The 18755-nt window shown below is 39.3% G+C and overlaps 1 protein-coding gene across 3 annotated transcripts in view; it reads left to right on the top strand.

The window, feature by feature from the left end:
- Positions 1-200: 200 nt before the first annotated feature.
- Positions 201-18755, top strand: part of PIK3CG (phosphatidylinositol-4,5-bisphosphate 3-kinase catalytic subunit gamma) — a 34313-nt gene continuing 15758 nt past the window's right edge. The window contains exons 1-7 of one of the 3 annotated variants that reach the window (XM_083860266.1): positions 201-291; positions 6486-7971; positions 8416-8501; positions 12644-12709; positions 12815-13040; positions 15305-15408; positions 17749-17895. In XM_083860266.1, coding sequence (XP_083716392.1) covers positions 6498-7971; positions 8416-8501; positions 12644-12709; positions 12815-13040; positions 15305-15408; positions 17749-17895 — 2103 coding nt within the window. In that variant the 5' untranslated portion in view covers positions 201-291; positions 6486-6497. Of the gene's footprint in view, positions 292-5353; positions 5661-6485; positions 8502-12643; positions 12710-12814; positions 13041-15304; positions 15409-17748; positions 17896-18755 lie in introns of those variants that run through there. The other 2 variants (XM_083860264.1, XM_083860265.1) reach the window with 2 other exon arrangements.

The raw sequence follows: 18755 nt of genomic DNA, 5'->3' as shown, positions 1-18755 counted from the left end.
TCCTGAGCGCCTTGTGCTGGCGGCTGCGGTGCTCCCACCCCAGCAGAGGGGCCGTGCGCGCCCCGGGGATGCGGCCGGGCCGGGCCCGGGTGCCCGAGGCCGCGGCGGGGCCGGGCGGGGCGGGGAGGCCCCGGGCCGGTTCCCTTTTTGCCCGCCGTGTGATTGGCGGCGGCTTCGGAGCTGCCTCTGCCGCCGGCTATGGAGCCTCCCCGCCGGCCCCTGGCCCGAGCCGCTTCCTGCTGAGGGAAACACCTGTCCGGGGCCGGGGCCGGGGCCGGGGCCGGCGCTGCGGTGAGTAGCTCCGCGCCGGGGGCAGCGGGGGCGCGGCGGGTCCCGAGGCCCGGGCTCGCAGGGGGTGGCGCGGGGAGCGGAGCCGCTCCGGCCGCGGGGGGACCCGGCCCGGCCCCGAACCCGCCGCAGGCGCCCCCGGCCCCGGCAGCCCTGGCAGCCCTGGCGGGGCGGGCACGGCGAGGGGAGGCGAGGCGAGGTTCGCCCTCCCGCGGGCGGCGCCGGCCGCCATCTCTGGGCCCGGGCGGTGGGCCGGGGGCGGGAGGGAGGGAGGGAGGCAGCCCCGGGCCCGGCCCGTGCTCCCGGCGTCTCCCGTTTGCGGAGCCTTTCCCACAGCGGTGTGGGGCTGGCGGGGTCGCCCTGGGGTCGCCCTGCGGTCCCCGCCCTGCTCGGCCCCGCCGAGCCCCCCGCGCTGCCCGGCCCGGCCTCGGTCCCGCCTCACGGCCCCGACAGGAGTTCACGAGTTCGATGCCAAAGCCGCTGTTGGAACGGTGAATGAAACAATGCCAAGGGAAGGATCACAGCAGACAGTTCTCTCGAGTCTTAAGATCAGTGAGTCAGCTCTGCTACAGCACCGCTTTTAAACAATAAGTTTAAAAGTAACTATTTCGTCGTCCAACAATTTTTTTTGTATGTCTATCTGATACATACAGACCGTGAAACCTTTTCACACCACAACCCCTCTGAAATAATAGCTGGGGGCGTTCGGGAGTTGGTTGCTGGTGTAGATTAGATCACACAGTTAATCGGTTTTGGAAATCCGGGCATAAGTTGACAGGACAGGCAGTGTCCAAATAGCGAGTGTGTCCCGGCAGGAACAATAGCAGCGATACCTGGATTTTAAAACTCTGCGAAATATTGGTTCCAAGGTGGATTACTTTGAGAATACTACTAGATCACTTATGCAACCCCAGTTAACTAGAACATTGCCGAAATTCTTACCTAAATTTTCAGAACCAGCTACAAATTACTGTTTGTTCTGGGAGTTGCAGGGAGACAACTCATATAGAAACTAAAGGAGGTACAGGCAGGGCATCCTGAAAATGCTACAGCTGTAACAGCAGTCTGATTGACTCCCCAGCCTCCCAACCCAGCTGTATCTCCTGGTTCATATACTCTTAATGAGGAATGTGACTGCATTACCTGTGAAGTTTACTTGCTAATGGGAACTTGCACTGATTTATTTCCCATGAGAGCTAGTAGTTGCTAGAGGATCAGACAAAGAAACTGGCTCAAGTTTTTTGATGTTTTGTTGTTGTGTTCATGCCTGAATGTTAGTGCTGTATCTTACATGGGAAGTTCAGCACTGGATCACTGCAGGTGTAGAGAAGATGTATTCCCATCCAGCAAGTGCAAAGTCATCTCCTGCTACACAACAGTGTGAGCAAGTAGTTGTAGTATGCTGCTTGCAAAACTGAGTCCTGTCGTGGTGGTTTTGTTTGTTTTAATTTATCTTTCAGCTAAACTTTGTCTAAAACTGTGAGTGTAAACTTTAGTGCTGTATTTATATAATGCATGCATGAAGTAGTTCTTACTCTGGTAAAGAGTGCTTATTTTTTTGAAAATTAAGTTGTCTGGGAGGGACTTCATACTAAAGTGAAGAAAATAATTTTAAAATAAGGTTCTCACGTGATGGATTAAAACAGAAGCAGGAGCTAATATAGAATAAGCATGATAGTAACTGGTAGAATTCTAACATAGTCTTAACAGAGCAGTCAAGAGTCACAGCTATCCTAAATTTTTTGTAGCCAAGTAAGTAATGCATCGTAATACCACATTGTCTTTTTAAAGCACCTTTCAGCCAGTGTTTTCAAGTAATTTAATGACTTTACTCATTAGTGTATCTCCTAATCCTGCTGTGAATCATGTTTCAGTCTCAGTTATGCTGAACTGTGCTGGCTCCATTCCCTTTCCTTCTCTTTCCTTGCTGTCCACGCACTCCTGCAAGTGTTGAGTCAGATAAAGGAACTGATCCAGCTGAAAATTAACCAATTTTTTTGCTGTTTTTGTTACAGTCAGATTGCTGACTGAGTGATGGGGTAGGAACACAACTGGAGACAAAGGCAAGACTGGTTGCTTGTCTTGGTTACCTTTTACAGGCCCATCTTTTCCTTCTCCATTGGACTCCATCAGGATTTTTGGACCAGTGTAGGACAGTTCTTGTAATACAGGAATATTCAGGGTTAATGAAGCTCATTAGAGTTCAAAATAACACAGTGATTCCTCCCCCCCCTCCCCCCCCCCCCTTTTTTTGGGGGGGGGGTGTTGTTGCAGTGGAGTTACTGATATGTCAATACTGTAAGTAAAGCGTAGGCATGACAAAGGAACTTAATTTTTCATTATAAACATCAAAGTTTTATGATTCATGTGCATGAGGAAATATGGTTTTGCCAACACATGGATTAGCAGGAAATGGATACAATTTGGTGTCACCATAAGAATGGGTCGTTGCAGAGATATGAGAGGCAACAGTTGCTCTAAGAACTGCCTTCTGAAGTTGGGGAAAAGGGGTCAGTGCAGAACTGGAGATGGAGATTGGATTGGGCTGCACTGGACATGACTGGTCACAGCCCAAGTGAATGCAGGAGAAAAGACAGCCTGGTATGGGCAAGGCAGCTACAGAAGTGCCACACATTTCGTGTTGTGTCTGGTGCAATTTGTGGGGGAATGTCTGAACCCACAAAAGTGTTGCTCTACCTGCCTTTATAAGTGTGAGTGTGAAACAATTGCATTCTCTGAGAAATGTACAGGTTATTTCTCTGCTGCATGAGGGAGAGATGCTGCCTTTGATTGTCTTGATGGTGTTGATCTGTGAGTAGTGGTAGAAGAGCTATTTGTATGTATATGTGTTTGAAGAATTAATCCTTAGGTGCATGACTTATAGGAGCAGGCTGAGGACATTTTAAACCAGGAAGCTTTCCTAGATCTGCAGAACCCAATGAAACTGAATTGACTCCAAGTTTACCCAATGGGGCAGCACAATGACTTTTAGAGGAAGGACTCTGCAAAAAAATACATATAGCCTATTGGCATAAAAACCCCCTTAATGCTAGTTGCTTATGTCTAAATGAAGAGAAATACATTGCTACATTGTATTTAAGAACTGAGATGAGAGAGGAACGTGGTGTGTAGTGCTGAGATGCCACAAAGGCTGTGGCTGATGAATGCTGACAGGCTGCATGTGGGTGGAGGATGAGTTCTGGAAGTGTCTTGGCCAAGATGGGTAGATTTCATGTCAGCAACAAAATGTTCAGGGTAACTTCACCACTACCTTGAGATAATTCAAATAGTGGCTTTAAAAGATAGAGGCATCTGGGACAGAGTGTGTTTTCCCCAAACTGACTTCCTGAGAAAAATAACCTCTAGATAGAAAATATCATAGCTGACAAGCAGAGTAATGCTCAGAGAGAGAAGAGCTGTGTCAGTGGTGAAGGGTATTTTCTCCTTTTTAATCTTGGCAGAGTGTTAATCAGTCTTGGCATGTTAGAGGCAGGTAAGAGACTGTCAGATTTTTTTTTTTTTTCCAACACAGAGGGAGGGGTTATTTTTCACATTTTTATAAAAAATGTGTGCAGGGGGAAATGGGCCACTGAATAACCAAATCAATATGATTCCAACAGGAGCTATTTGTTGTTTACATTACATGGCAGATACAGATTGTAGGTCTACTGTCCACGTGGGCACACATCTCTGGGTTGACTGAGCTGCTTCTTCATGAGGCAGACACACATCCTTCAGGACACCCAATTGGTCAAGAGTCCATCCTCGCCTTGTGCTTCCCCTATCTAGAGTTTACATTTTTTGCAGACATTTTCTCAGGCTCTCTTCTTATTTTTATCCTATTGTTTTCTCAGTAACCTTGATGAATTCCTGAGAGCTCTAATAACAAAACTGCAGGTGGTTTGATAATATTACTCACAACCAGTTTGGCTGGTGCATCAGAATGGCCTGTTATACAAATACGTTGCTACAAATATGTCTTACAAATAGGAAACATGCATATGTTTAAAAAAAGGTAATTCACTGTTCATGGACAACCTTTCAGTTGTTTCGTATTTTTTACCTCCTTTTCAAGAGTCATCATTTTTGCATGATATCTACCACTGTAGGATTTGTACTGCTTGTTGCTTTTCAAAAAATCAGTATTTCACTGGAAAAGTCATAAGGAAAAAGGATGAAATTAGAAGGATTTCTGTCTTTTCTTTCTGTTTTTTTCCCATGTTTTCCCTAATGTTTTTTTCTATGGGGATCATTTTTTAGTAAAAGAACAGCACATCAGGTTGTAGTTAACCACAAGAATTAGGATTCAAAGTCTTAATTTGTTCCTGAATCTAAAGTCACCATTTCTAGTGGATTTCACTGGGTATTTGTAATCATAAATGAATGAATTTAAGATATTTGGGGTAAGGCTGCCCAGTAGTTCTGCTGCTGAAGTTACCGTGCAAGATGCTTGACATATACAATCTCTGTGAGATCCTGTATGGAGACTGGCTTAAAAATCTCCAGTGAATCTATGTTAGGAGTCCTCAAATGGCTATCGCCATGCAAATCAAAATAATGAAACATTGCATATTGCATAGAAGTTGTCTTTTATCTACTATTTCTATTTAATTATTTTGTGAGATAATCTCTCAAAAATATATTTGGTTTAAATACCTTATTTGAATTCATTAAATTTAGTGCCCAGATTATTCTTTGCTATTTTTAAAAGGCTCTAAGCATGTCTTCTGTACGTGTGTGTTAAATTGATGTACTGTTGGTGTATTTTTACTGTTGTAACAGGAAAAGCATTCTGACTTCTTTTAAAATGAGCAATCATATGTATAATCAACTTGGTTAAAACTTCCTTCCTGGTAAGTGCAGCACTTCCTTTGCATCTGGATATGAGAGCGAGCAAGAAAAGCAGAACAGTTTAAACAAAGAAATTTTTTGTGTGAATGATCTTCCTTTAAAAAAATAGGAACTACAAACATTAAACAAATGAATCATCTTCAGCAATTCAGCCTTTGTTTTATAAGCAGGTAATATTTCCTTGTACTTTATCAATTATAGAGGTGGTGTGCCCACAGTCTCTGCTTTCTGGAACTCAAAAGAAGAATTTTAATTAGCATGCTGTTTTGTTTGTGTTTAATCTTTTATATTTTTATCTGCTTCTTTTATTATCTGCTAAGGAATTGTTACACTGGCTTTTCTTTTCTCCAGCAGTTAAAGATTTTATGTGTAGAAAGTGTTGCTTGGAAAAGAAGTTCAGTATGTTGCTGTAACTTGGCTTGTGTGAGTGTACTCAATCACCACTGAATAATTTCCACTTTAATATGGTCAATGGAGATTAATTGAGCAACAATATTTTTTGTTTACTGAATGCTGATAAGGTGGGCTAGTCATGTTTAATATTGTTTTACTGGTGTTTTAGGTGTGATTTGATGTATAGGGCAATAAATCAGCATCAGCTTGAGAGATTTTTCTTCCGTAACAAACTAATAGTTCATATGGGTAGTGTGTACTTTGAAAATGCATGGGTATTATTAGTCTGGTGAATTGATTTATTTAAAAGAAATGCATCAAAGGACACTTGCCTTGAATTTAGATGCACGTTAAATATATCTTCAGAAATAGTCCCTGAGTTTTTGCATCTTAAAGGCTTTTTTTAGTTTGAAGTCCTGATTCTTCATCACTAAAAAGAGAGGCAGAGGAAACTGGGAATACGCTCATGTCTGTCCAGACTGTAAATAAATTTTTTTGTTTTGTTACTTTCTGCCATTCCTGGAGCTCAGTGGTACTGCATTCTATTCATATACAGGAGTGTGTCTTTTGAATTCTATGAAAACCTGCTTATGTTAACATCAGCAGCATCAAAACAGATGAGGCAGCAGAGGAATCAGTGCTTGATCAAATAGAAGGAAGAACTAATCAATATGGAGGTTGCACATTTGAACTACTTATCCTCAGTAAAATCTGGGCAGGATGTTTGAAATGTCTTTTTTAATTACTTAGTCACTGAGAGTTGGTTGGAGGTTTTTATTTATATTTGGTGTTGAATTGAATAGGTCACATCTGAAGTGGTTTATGTAAATCAAGTATTTGTGACCAGAAATTAGGGGAAGTGGAAATGTAAAAAAATGTATGTGAAAAGTTAAAAAGTAAGAGTAAGATAAATGTAAATGAGAAAGTAATGAAGTAATTGTATGTTTTGCTAGATTTCTTCTGGCATGGAGTTGGGGGATCATGAACAGCCCGTTGTTATGAGAGAAGAAAACAAACGAAGGAGAAGAAGAATGAAACCTCATTGTACATCTAGTAGTTTTTCATCAATGGAACTGATATCCATTGAGTTCATTTTACCTACAAGCAATAAACATACTAAAGCACCAGAAATTCTGTTACTTGAAATAGCTGGCAACTGCACGGTTGAGCAAATGAAGGCACAGATTTGGATGCGTGCAATAGAAATGAGTCAAACCACAGACTTCTACCATGCATTCACCCCAGATCAGTTCATTCTGCAGTACCAGAAGAAAGGGCAATGGTATGAAATTTATGATAAACATCAAGTATTACAGACATTGGACTGCATACTGTACTGGAAGGTGTTACAGAAAAAGGTAGGCAAGATCTATGTTGTCCAGAAACAAAAACCATCAGAGGAAGTTCAGGAATTTCAGCGGCAACTTAACGATTTAATTGGTTATGATGTCACTGATGTAAGCAATGTGCATGATGATGAACTGGAATTTACCCGGCGCAGATTAGTCACGCCACGAATGATAGAGGTAGCTTGCAGAGATCCTAAATTATATGCAATGCACCCATGGACTACATCTAAGCCACTCCCAGAATATTTATTTAAAAAGATCACTAATAATAACATTTTCATAATCATACATAGAGGAACAACTAGTCAGAAAATTAAAGTGTCAATAGATGAAACTCCAGATATGATTCTCCACAGCTTTTTCACAAAAATGGCAAAGAAAAAGTCTTTGATGGACATTCCTGAAGATCATAGTGAACTGGATTTTGTTCTCAGAGTTTGTGGCAGAGATGAGTACATTACTGGAGAGACACCAATCAAAGATTTTCACTGGATAAGACAGTGCCTTAAGAACGGGGAAGAAATCCACCTTGTCCTTGATAATCCCCCAGACCCGAATGAAGATGAGGTTCAGAAGGAAGAATGGCCCTTGGTGGATGACTGTACAGGAGTCACAGGGTATCATGAACAATTGACAATAGATGGAAAAGATCATGAGAGAGTCTTCACAATCTCTTTGTGGGATTGTAATAGGAAATTTAGAGTGAAAATAATTGGCATTGATATCCCAGTTTTACCAAGAAATACTGATCTTACTGTGTTTGTAGAGGCTAACATTCAACATGGGCAGCAGCTCCTTTCACAGAGGAGAACTTCATCAAAGCCTTTTACTGAGGAGGTTCTGTGGAATATTTGGTTGGAGTTTGATATCAAGATCAAGGATTTGCCTAAAGGAGCACTTCTGAATCTTCAGATATACTGCGGCAAAGCACAGGGACCGTCTGCAAAGACAAACCTTCAGTCACACGAATCCTCCAACTCTGATGCAAAATGCAAAACCCAGCTTCTCTATTATGTAAATCTTTTGTTGATAGATCACCGTTTCTTGCTACGAAGTGGGGAGTATGTGCTCCACATGTGGAAAATTCCAGGTAAGGGGGAAGAACAAGGAAGTATAAATGCAGACAAACTCACATCAGCAACTAACCCGGATAAAGAAAACTCAATGGCTATCTCTATTGTGCTGGACAAGTATTGTCACCCAATTGCCTTGCCCAAGCACAGGATATCATCAGACCCCCAGGGGGACAGGACCCGAGCTGAAATGCCCAACCAGCTTCGCAAGCAACTTGAAGAGATCATAGCAACTGACCCACTAAATCCACTTTCTCCTGAGGACAAAGAACTGTTGTGGCACTTTAGATACGAGAGCATAAAGCACCCCAAGGCATATCCTAAGCTGCTTAGCTCTGTGAAATGGGGACAACAAGAAATAGTGGCCAAAACATACCAGTTGCTTGCTAAAAAGGAGGTTTGGGATCAGAGCACTTTAGATGTTGGACTCACAATGCAACTTCTGGACTGTAACTTTTCAGACGAAAATGTCCGAGCAATGGCAGTTCAAAAACTGGAAAGTTTAGAAGATGATGATGTTCTTCATTATCTTTTACAGCTTGTGCAGGTAAGGTCTATTTGCGTTCCTGAACTCAGCCTTCCATGAATGTATTTGCATTACTCCATAATTTGCATTTCCTCTTTTAGTAGGTCTTGTTAGTATTCCCTAGTTTTGAAGTCTTCAATGTTTAGTCAAGGCAGTGGTAGGAACCAGATTAATGCAAAATACACTTTGCTACTTTTTGTCTTTTGCCTTTGTTGATGTTTTTGTGGTACCAATGCCTTGTGTCTTAAAATTTGTATCTTGTGTTTACAGTAGTAAGTTTTTCTGGAAATTGTTAATGCCAGCACAGCCATGATGGGAGCAAATTCTAACTGTGCTGTCTGTAATCCTGTTCATATTGGGTTTGAACCATACAGCATTGAAGAGTTGTTGACTGACTTTACTGGTAGTTTAGAAGGAGTATAAATAGAAAGAAAGCAAATGCAGATTTTGACATGGGCAAGGCCTGAAGAAAAATCTGAGATTGAGTTTTAGGTCAAGAACATCAGTGTAATTACACAGTATATTGCAGCAACTTCAGTCTTGTGCTGTTAAGGGGAGCAGATTTATTTAGAAACTTTCCCCACATCAAAATTTTGAAAGTAGCTCACGAGCTGATAGGACCACATACTAAGATTAAGTCCTTCTGGGAACTTGGGTACAAAATTGTGTTTCTAATGGCAAGGGATCCCTGCTGTATTGATTTGAGGCATCTTGTCTGCACATCTGCCAGTTCAAACGTAGGAAAGGTTTGTATCAGGTACTTGGTTTGGTTGCTTTTCTATCAACACGATGCCATCAGTTGACAGTGGTAGTCTCCTCTGGTGTCTGATGGAAGGTGTAACATTGGGTCCTTCTTGGTAAGCACAATCCTGGAGCCAGGTGGGTCTGCAGGCCTCCTACACTTGACAGGGCTCTGTTTTGCATGGAAAGGCTGTCATCTCTCAGAGCATGAAATACTTTTTTCAAAGAATCAGAGGACAACATTCAACATTTAAAAAAAAATTAAAAATTAACTGCTGCAGCTGGGGAAGCTGCTTTTTATTTCTGCATGTTGAGAAAGAGCCCACAATCCCAGGAAAATGAAGTTGGTACTTCAGTTTTTGCTGCACATTGGTAGTGCTTTCAACAAAGCCTTTCTAGCCTTGTCTTTGCTTATCTGAAGATGAGGCAGAATTTATGCACTTCTGCATTAACCAAAGGAGTCGCTACGGTTACCTCATTGGGCCTCCCACGTAGCTGCTGCTATATATATATGCTTGGCTTGTGAGCTTTTGCTGTCTACATGTGGCTCAGCAATTTTATTCACTTTTTTTTGTATCTAAATTAGGAGTTTGGGATGACGATTGGTTGCTATCAAATGCCTGAGAAAATAGGGGAAATACTGGGGTTGTTTCCATTTTTTCTTGAAATTGTTTGTTTTCAGGAAGTACAAATATGGTGAGTTTTAAAAAGAATAAACCTTTCTAACAAATAAAATATTGTAGCATAAAATCATAGTGCCTTAACTTCACTGTGTCATTTTTAGGAAGCGGTATTGTAAGAAACAATGAGCTTACCATCCTTAAAAATGAAAAACATGCTAGATTCCAGCTTTACCTCTCTGCTGCTTTCCTTGTCTTTATTTCTTAGCTAACTATGGAACATAAGCTGTCAGAATTCTGCAGCAAAGTTTTGGTGTGACAGCGTATTTAAAATCTACATTTTTCAGAGAATTAATATCGGCCATTCCTCTGCTCCAGTGGACACATCTCGTCTGCAAATGGTTGTCACTTTTCAAATGCACACCTTTATGAAAGCTCTTCGGCTTCTTTCACTCTGCACAGGATATTCCCATTTTTTCCTCTGTAGAGTTAGAAATCAAGTATTTTATTTCCCCAAAAGTTTATTTCAAATAGTAGCAGCCACATCATAAATCAACCTGTTGAGCTTCCTATAATGTCTGTTCTTCTCTGTACAGTTGATAAGCCATGGATAGGATAGCTGAAATGCAACAAAATTCTTTGTAAGAGAAACACCAATGGCATGTACTGCATATGGCAGTGAGTAAAGGCCTTCTGCTGAATTGACAAGGAAAAGATGCACACAGAGACCTGGTGAAGTGCTAGCAGACATTTTTTAATGGACAGCTTTTATTGTTGCTGTGCAAAAGTTGATATTTGACTTTGTGGAAAAAAAAAGGGCTGGACTTTTAAAAATAATCATCTAACATAGCTCAATAAGGATGATCATAATGTGTTTTTTAATAATGTTGCATGTTAAAATACATTTGCAAGTTCAATAAGGAGGTTTTGTTTTGAAGTAATGGTCAGTTGTTTGCCTGTATTTCAGTCTTAACTTGTTTTTCAAGGTTATATGAACATTAAGCATAGTATATACCAGAAGGAGGTTTCTAATAGGCTTTCTTGGAAGTGTAAGATAATCCATTTGAATTTTTATGATAATTACTGCTTTCGGGCATCTTACTGCAGTGAAAATTAATTTTTATTAAAAACCATTCATGCCTCTCAGACACAAAGTAAAAGGATCTAAATATTGTTATATTTGTGAATTCCCATTGTCTTTCCTAAATAAAATGGTGTTGTTTGGGGATATAAAACAGTACTGCAGAGACAGTCAAGACAGGTCTTGCAGAATTATGATATAGGAGAAGGGCATGAAGTCTGGTGCTTGGCTTTCTTGTCTGTCTCTTAGCCAGCAGCTAGAAAGAACGTGTTTTTGTGACATTTTTATAAGTTGCTTCATTCAGGAAGGTTGACTTGATTTTTTTTTTTTTCATTTGCTTAAAGAGGATGATTTACATTTCAGAAATCATGTTGATATTTAACAAAAAAAAAAAAAAGCAACTGTGTGCCACAGTACTTGTAAGAGTTTATAAAAACTGTGGTTTGTTTGATGAATTTAGCAGACCTTTGCTGATGGCTTGATTGCTTCTTTGCAAGCTGCAGACCACAGTGATCTTGAAAGAGCCATTATATTCTGTTGAATAACTATTGCTAGAGGTTTGCATACTTTGTTGCTTCTGAAAGCTGAGCATAGTACATGCACCTAGCTCTCTGCGCATCCCTTTGTTTTCCCTTAATCTCCCTACAGGCTGCTTCCTGGCACTCTATTTCCAGAACCTGAAGCCATTCACCAACCCCCTCAGTCCATGACAGGGATTTTGTGACTCTGATTCATAGACTGTATGCTTCATATTTCTCTTTGTTGCCATGGGATATAAGTGCATACTTTTTTCCACTATTAATCTGAATTCAAACCTTCTTTAAGCTTGAATTCCTCAACCAACATGAAAGAAGCTGCTGGAAAAATGAGTTGAAGTGGAGAAGTTCCCTGGTACTACCCAGAATCTGGAAGTGTGATGGTTTTCTGGTAGATCAATTCACTTGGTTATTGGGATGGAGGAGAGAATAACAGAAAAAAAAAATTCTAGTACTGACACTTGAAAATAGTTGTTGACTTCCCTCCCGCCACGCCTGCCTGACCCCCTTTTTTGGCAGTAGCTTGGAAATGTCTGTGGGCTTGGGTGGAGGTTTTGAAAAAGAAAAAATGCATCTGTTTTCACAGTGAGTAAAAAAAAAGCTTTGGTGAAGTATTCCTCTTAATTGTACTTCATTATTATAGGATGTGTAGCTGATCTTTTATTCTGTCATTCGTTTACAGAATGAAGGCCAGATAAGTGCTCTGAAAAGCTGCTCCTGTAGCCTGTTTTTTTTCTAGGGAACCCAGCAGTGCCCTGGTGCATAGTCTTGGAGTAGTGGATGTTGACCAAAACCAGTATTTTATTATTGCAACATTTTATTAAAGAGCTATTACAAATACATCTGTCAGTAATCATTTCAGGCATTCTCAGTTTCAGTCATACTGCAGGCTGGTTTCTGATCTTGCTGGTTTTTGCCAAGAATGATGTTGGTTTGTGCATATGTTCAGGTTGGACTCTCTGGTTAGGCACTCCATGCTTTGCATTGTCACATTAATAATAAAACTAAAAAGAGCCTGTTTTAAACAAAATATTCTTCTTGAATCAGACAGAGAGGCCTCTAAAAGACCTGCTTTGTTACACATTTTCTACTGCAGCAGTGTGTGCTCTAGATGTCATTGGTTAAGTTTAAGCAGTGGGATCTTAAATGTGTTAACAACATGTCTTCTATGTTTGTATTACTCAGGCTGTGAAATTTGAGCCATATCATGACAGCGCCTTAGCCAGATTTTTGCTGAAACGTGGTTTGAGAGTAAGTACTTCAAAATACAGCCAACTTATGCTAAAGTTGTTAGCTTTATTAAAACCCTTTGTCAAGAAATGAATGCTAATTTGTAGTGTTTTTCTTTACCTGTAGAACAAAAGAATTGGTCACTTCTTGTTTTGGTTCCTAAGAAGTGAAATTGCCCAGTCCATGCACTACCAACAGAGGTTTGCAGTCATCCTTGAAGCCTACCTTAGGGGCTGTGGAAAAGCAATGCTGCACGATTTCATGAAGCAGGTTCAAGTAATTGAATTGCTGCATAAAGTCACAATGGAGATTAAATCAGTTTCTGCAGAAAAGTATGATGTTACTTCTCAAGGTATTTGCTAACAGGCATTTCTTTGTTGTTAATATTGTTTTTTCTCTTTGGGTTTGGAAAACTAGGCAGCAAATTGTACTGTTCATTAAGAAATAATAGTTCATTGTGGATAAATTGCTGTCAAAGGGCATTTTTACTTCCTTTAAAATGTGAGTATAAGTTAATAATGATTGAACCAGTAATAGATTTATTTGCTCATTTCACCTGAAAGGGGAAGAATATCAATGTTCTAGACACCCAGTACTTTCCCAAGCTTTGGCTTATCTTCTTGAACTTCATGCCATGCCAACTGCGAAACAGATAAGTTCTTGCACATTAGCTGAATGCCAGTGCTGAAGAAAGACACAAATATCAGCTGGAAATTAAAAGTGACACTTGCCAAGAAATACAGCCTTCCTCTAAACTCTCACTATAAGATTTTTGGCAGGAAGATCAGGGAGGAGTCCAGTGCAGCCTCTGCTATGCCATGGAGTTGGCTAGTGGATCAGGGGTGAATATACAGGGCATGTCTTTGAGGAGTCCTGTGAGACAGATGTAGTATTGCTACTTCAGTTCTTGTAAGCACTGCTTGAGAAGCCTCAGTAGGGTTATGCCATGCCTCTTCACCTCTGGGTTTTGCCTGCCTTTCCCCCATCCTCCTCCCACCCAACTTTCTTAAGAGCTTGTTTATCCTCATTCCTGTTACTTGTTTGGTGTTGGGGTAAGTGTGAGAAGACATCTGACAGTATTAAAATTGTAAAAGCTGTGGAGACACCCCCTTTTCCTTCACGTTCAGCCTAGTATGCTCCAGGAGGTCCTTGGATTGGAAAGCTTTTCCACTCTGGCTATGCAGAAGTGACTGTGGTGGTGTTTCAAAATATATTTGAAGGAAATATGCATTTATTCTTTATATATAGTGTAAAATCAGTTGTTGCCACATAGTGTGAGTAAATGGACTTACTGCAACCCCATATAAAATACTGCTTCTAAACAACTTTCTAATTTTTTTCTTAAAATATTCTATAACCTAAATGTATTTAGTCAGAATCCCATATTTTGGGAAAAACTATACAACCTTGCAGATGTACATGTCTGTAAGAGCAGTGGATTCCATAATACATTATCTTTGAAGGCTATGTGGGCAAAGAAGAAAAGCTTCAAGAGAAAGAAATCATATTAACACCCACCAGGTTTTGAAGTTAAAGAATATTTGGATGTAATGTACAGCAGAACACTGAAAGATGACTTATATAATTGACATTTTCACTGAATAAGGCTTCCTGAAACTGTGAAGTGTCCTAATAATGCTATATCTAATGTAATTTATTCTCAGATTGTTGAGGACATAATTTTTTTCTATAGGCACCTTCTACTTCTTATATTTTTAAAAATGTATGTCCTAAAATTTATTCTGTAGGTTATTGCTTCTTTTCTGTCCTGACATTTCTAAGTTCATTGTTGCTCGTATTTTCAGTCTGAATGTTTTGTCCTGTTTAATTTCATTCTGTCATGCAGTCTCATCTTATTCTTGTGTCTGTGTTTCTCCAGTGTTTGTGGATTTTCTGTAAAGAACAAATTCTTTCCTGCTAGGTCCATACTATTCCAGTAGCGAACATTGTGAAACTGTTTATTTCACTTTTCACTATAATCTCTTTGCTTATATTTGAAGATAGCAAGTAATAATAAATAAATAATTTTTTAAGATAATATTACATCTTGCATGGGATTATCTGCTTTCATCACCCTCCAAGCTAGATGATTTGTCTCCCAAGAATGAGTTTATTCAGCTGTTTGATCTCTTAAAATGCATAGCATCTTCTTCTTAAGCCAGATAAACTGGAAAATTGTTTTAGCAAGTGCCTTTACTTGTGTTTCAAAATCAGCTATTCTTAATCTTTTGTAGCTTCAGTTGATTTGCTTATAGTTTTCAAATTACATTACATTACATTATAACGAGGAGACTTACTGAACTAACAGTAAACTGCAGACAGTAACTTTCTTAGAGATTTGTCTAAGAAAATCTGTATGTCTGTTCCTATTTGTCTAGGAAATCTATAGTTACGTTATAAAAAGCTGGTTCATTATCCAAGTTACTACAACTTAGGTGCTTTTGGGGAGCAGGGGGGAGTTGTTAGGTTTTTTTTTTTTTGTTTGGTTGTTTTTGTGTTATTGTTTGTTTGGGTTTGGGATTTTTAAGGTGTATAATGCTCAATAAGTTTGATTACCTATAACCTTTTTGCCTTCCAGTGTCTAATTTCATTCTGTTTTCTTTCTTGTAATTGCAGTTATTGCACAGCTGCGACAAAAGCTTGAAAAATTACAGGGCAGCAAACTTCCAGAAAGTTTTAGAGTTCCATATGATCCTGGGCTAAGAGCAGGAGCACTAGTGGTAAGTATATTCTGACTTTCTACAAATATTTTTTTTAAAAACATGTGTCACTTGGTAAAAAAATTTTGCTAATATGTCAAAAGGTCTTATTTCTGTGTGGGTACAATGACATTGCATGGACTCTGTAGGTTTTTGTTCTCAGAGCTATTATTAGTTTTCTAAATGTGATGACATACCACCATGTGCTAAAAAAATTGCAACAACCCATTAAATTCTAATCATTAAATGGCAATTATGCTTTTTCCATTAGTGGAATACAAGATTTAACCAGGTAGCTGCCTTTTTTTTTTTTTTTTAATTAAATTACTGTATAAAACTTGTATCTGATTTAGGAGCTTTGGGATATTCTGTTTCCATTCTTCCAGTTACTTTCTCTATCTTACCCTGATTCATATCTGTCACTAAGGTTTGGGTCCAGACCTTCATCAAACACAAAAATGTCTACCTCAGCTATTTCTGATTTTTCAGTATCTCTGTGTTTGTTTTGTTAGAAAACACTTTATGATTTTGTTAGAAATACATTAAGAAACACTTGGGTTTTTCTATATTACTGCCTTGAGTTTTGTGGTGAGATGCAATTGCGTGTGCTGACTCAGAGTTAAAAAAAAGATTCATAGATCAGCAGATGTGTAGTGAGAGGAAATTGGATCATGCATCTAAAATGCAATGTGAGGATTAGGTAAAGAAGCACAGTCAAGATCCTTGGACTCCCTTGATGTGCAGGAAGGACCCTACAAGGAAAAAATCCTTAATTTTCTCTTAGCTAAGGACAGACAAATCATCCAATTTAAGGAATTGCCAAATGCTCAGGCATTGTCTAGATATGGCCAAGTTTCTGTTAAATAAACCTGTGCCTTGGGAGGCTGGCTGTAAGCTAGTCTGACTTCAAGCTGAGAGAATTAAACACCACCCAAGTGAGCATGGCTGAAGCACTATTAGCACAAAGCCAATTCCAACATTCCTTATTCAGAAATAATTTGTGACTTCTTAAATACTATTTTCTTGTTTGTATTTTGTATATTCTCTTGGTTTTTGTTTTGTTTTGCTGTGTTTGTTTGTTGTTTTTTTGGTTTTTTTGTACAGAAGTCATCGACAGCTTGACAGAAAGTAGGTTTTAAAATAAAAGATTTATCTGGATTTTCTAGCTTTTCCTCACTTAGGAAGTATTCAGTCCTACCAGGACCTTCCTAGATGAACAAAACAATATATTTACAAAGGAAGATAGCTATGTCCAAAAACTGATGGGTTAGCTTTTCTTTTTCCAAACTGTATGAATAAAAATGTTTAGTAAAACAAACTAAGCTTTCATTTCATGTTCATTCTAACAAGTACTATTTGTTCCATAATCTTCAAAATCTAGAATATTACAAGTCTAAACAAAACATCAGAAGCAAAATCAGAGTTTCTAATAAGTTCAAAGATTAAAATCAGAGTTTCTAATAAGTTCAAAGATTTAAAAATTTCTTTCCTTTTTGAAAATAAGGATGGTAAAAACTATTTTGTTTTAAACTACAACCTCAGAATTCCAGTAGATGAAACATTACTATACTAAGAATACTCCTATATAATGAATTCTATCTTCTCTCAAACACTGATGTGCACTTGCTTTTTTTTTTTTTTTTTGCCTTTTTTTTTTTTTTTTTTAGTTTCAGATTACTTTATTGTGCATAGTAATGTTCAACAATGAATCAGGAACTCAAGAATAGAAAGTAAGACATACTACAGTTGTATTAGCCATAATAACTGGAGAAAACATTTGAAATACTGGAGTTTCATCACTGAATTTATCAGTATTGAAAATGTAATGGAACTAAATAGGGAATCTATTATCTTATGAATGATTATGTTAAATTAGTTTCAAAAATGCCATTTCTCCCGTGAATTTGAACAATTTACTAAGGGAATTGAATCAAGCAATCTGGAATGTAGTTGCTAGAAGTCAGCAGGGTGGATGGTGTGGTAAATTGCATTGGACAATGATTAGGTTCTGGTTTTGCAAAGCACCTGTCAAAGTGCTGTTGTGAAGGTCTGTATTTTCCAGTTTTGTCAGAATCACTGTTCCTATTTTAAATGTGTCTGAAGCAGATTTACAAGCTAAATCCAGTTTTACAGAGTCAAGATATACTTTTTCCTTTATCAGGGACAGTGGTTAAAAGCTGTGAAGGTTCAGGGAGGCTTTGTGTGGCAGCTGAACTCTGTCCTTTACATGTGCTTTCAGTATGTTGCTTGTGGTATAGCTGAGTGGAAGTTGGTAAACTAATCTGTAGCTGCTGTTAGGAGGGTTTCTTGGGTTGATGTTGGCATACAACAGCTAGCAAGCAATTAATGTGTCTTTCACAGATAGAAAAATGTAAAGTAATGGCCTCTAAGAAGAAGCCCCTCTGGCTTGAATTTAAATGTGCAGATCCAACAGCTCTGTCAAATGAAACCATAGGCATCATCTTCAAACATGGAGATGACCTCCGTCAGGACATGCTGATTTTACAGGTATGATAGCTAAAGCTTATAAAGAATAGCATGAATATTTTAAATTATTTTAAAATCATTTTACTTTTCCAGAGTGTGAATGCCTTGTCTTCACTGTTCATATGAAATGTGAGGCTGTCTTTGTATTTAAAACTCTGTAGGGCAAGGCTGACATCAACACTGTATCATCTTTGTCCTACTACGATTTTTCATGTTACTGTGTTATGGATTAACCCTGGTGGGATGGGAAAATAGGAAAGAAAGAGTAAAAACAAGAAAACTTGTGAGTTGAGCTACAGGTGATTTAATAAGCAGAAGATCAGTGGAAGAACAAAGGAAGAAAACAAAACAAGTGGTGCTAAGGCAGTACTCACTACATCCCATGGGTGGACCAGCTCCCAGCCAGTCCCTGCACAGAGGATGTTAACCTACATAACCCCTTCCTCCCTGTTTTATTGCTGAGGATGACATTGTTCAGCATGGAGTATTTCTTTGGTTGGTTCAGGTCATGTGCCTGGTTGTGTCCTCTCACAATCTGTTGTGCACCCCAATCTAGTCACAGTGAGGCAGGGTGAGAAACAGGCAGCCTTGGCACTCAGCAAACACTGTTCACCTGGGACATCAGTGTGTTCCCAGCCCTGCTTTGGTCACCCCCAAGACCACAGCACAGTACAAGCTGCTCTGAAGAAAAGGAGCTTCATCCCAACCAGACACAGTGCATACTGTTACCCTGGGTTTTCCTGCCTTGTGCCATACATATTTCACATTTTGGTGTTCTACAGACAGAATCTGACTAAGTGCAAGATGGCCTGCTTCTCTGATGAAGTGTTTTTATCATTTATTTATGCAATGGGTGACATTAACAAATGAAAAATCAGTAG

The sequence above is a fragment of the Zosterops lateralis genome, assembly GCF_965231275.1.
Source record: "Zosterops lateralis genome assembly, chromosome: 4".
NCBI classification, from domain to species: domain Eukaryota; kingdom Metazoa; phylum Chordata; class Aves; order Passeriformes; family Zosteropidae; genus Zosterops; species Zosterops lateralis.
The sequence above is the reverse complement of the archived record's forward strand: the minus strand, read 5'-3'. Positions and strand labels throughout refer to the sequence as shown.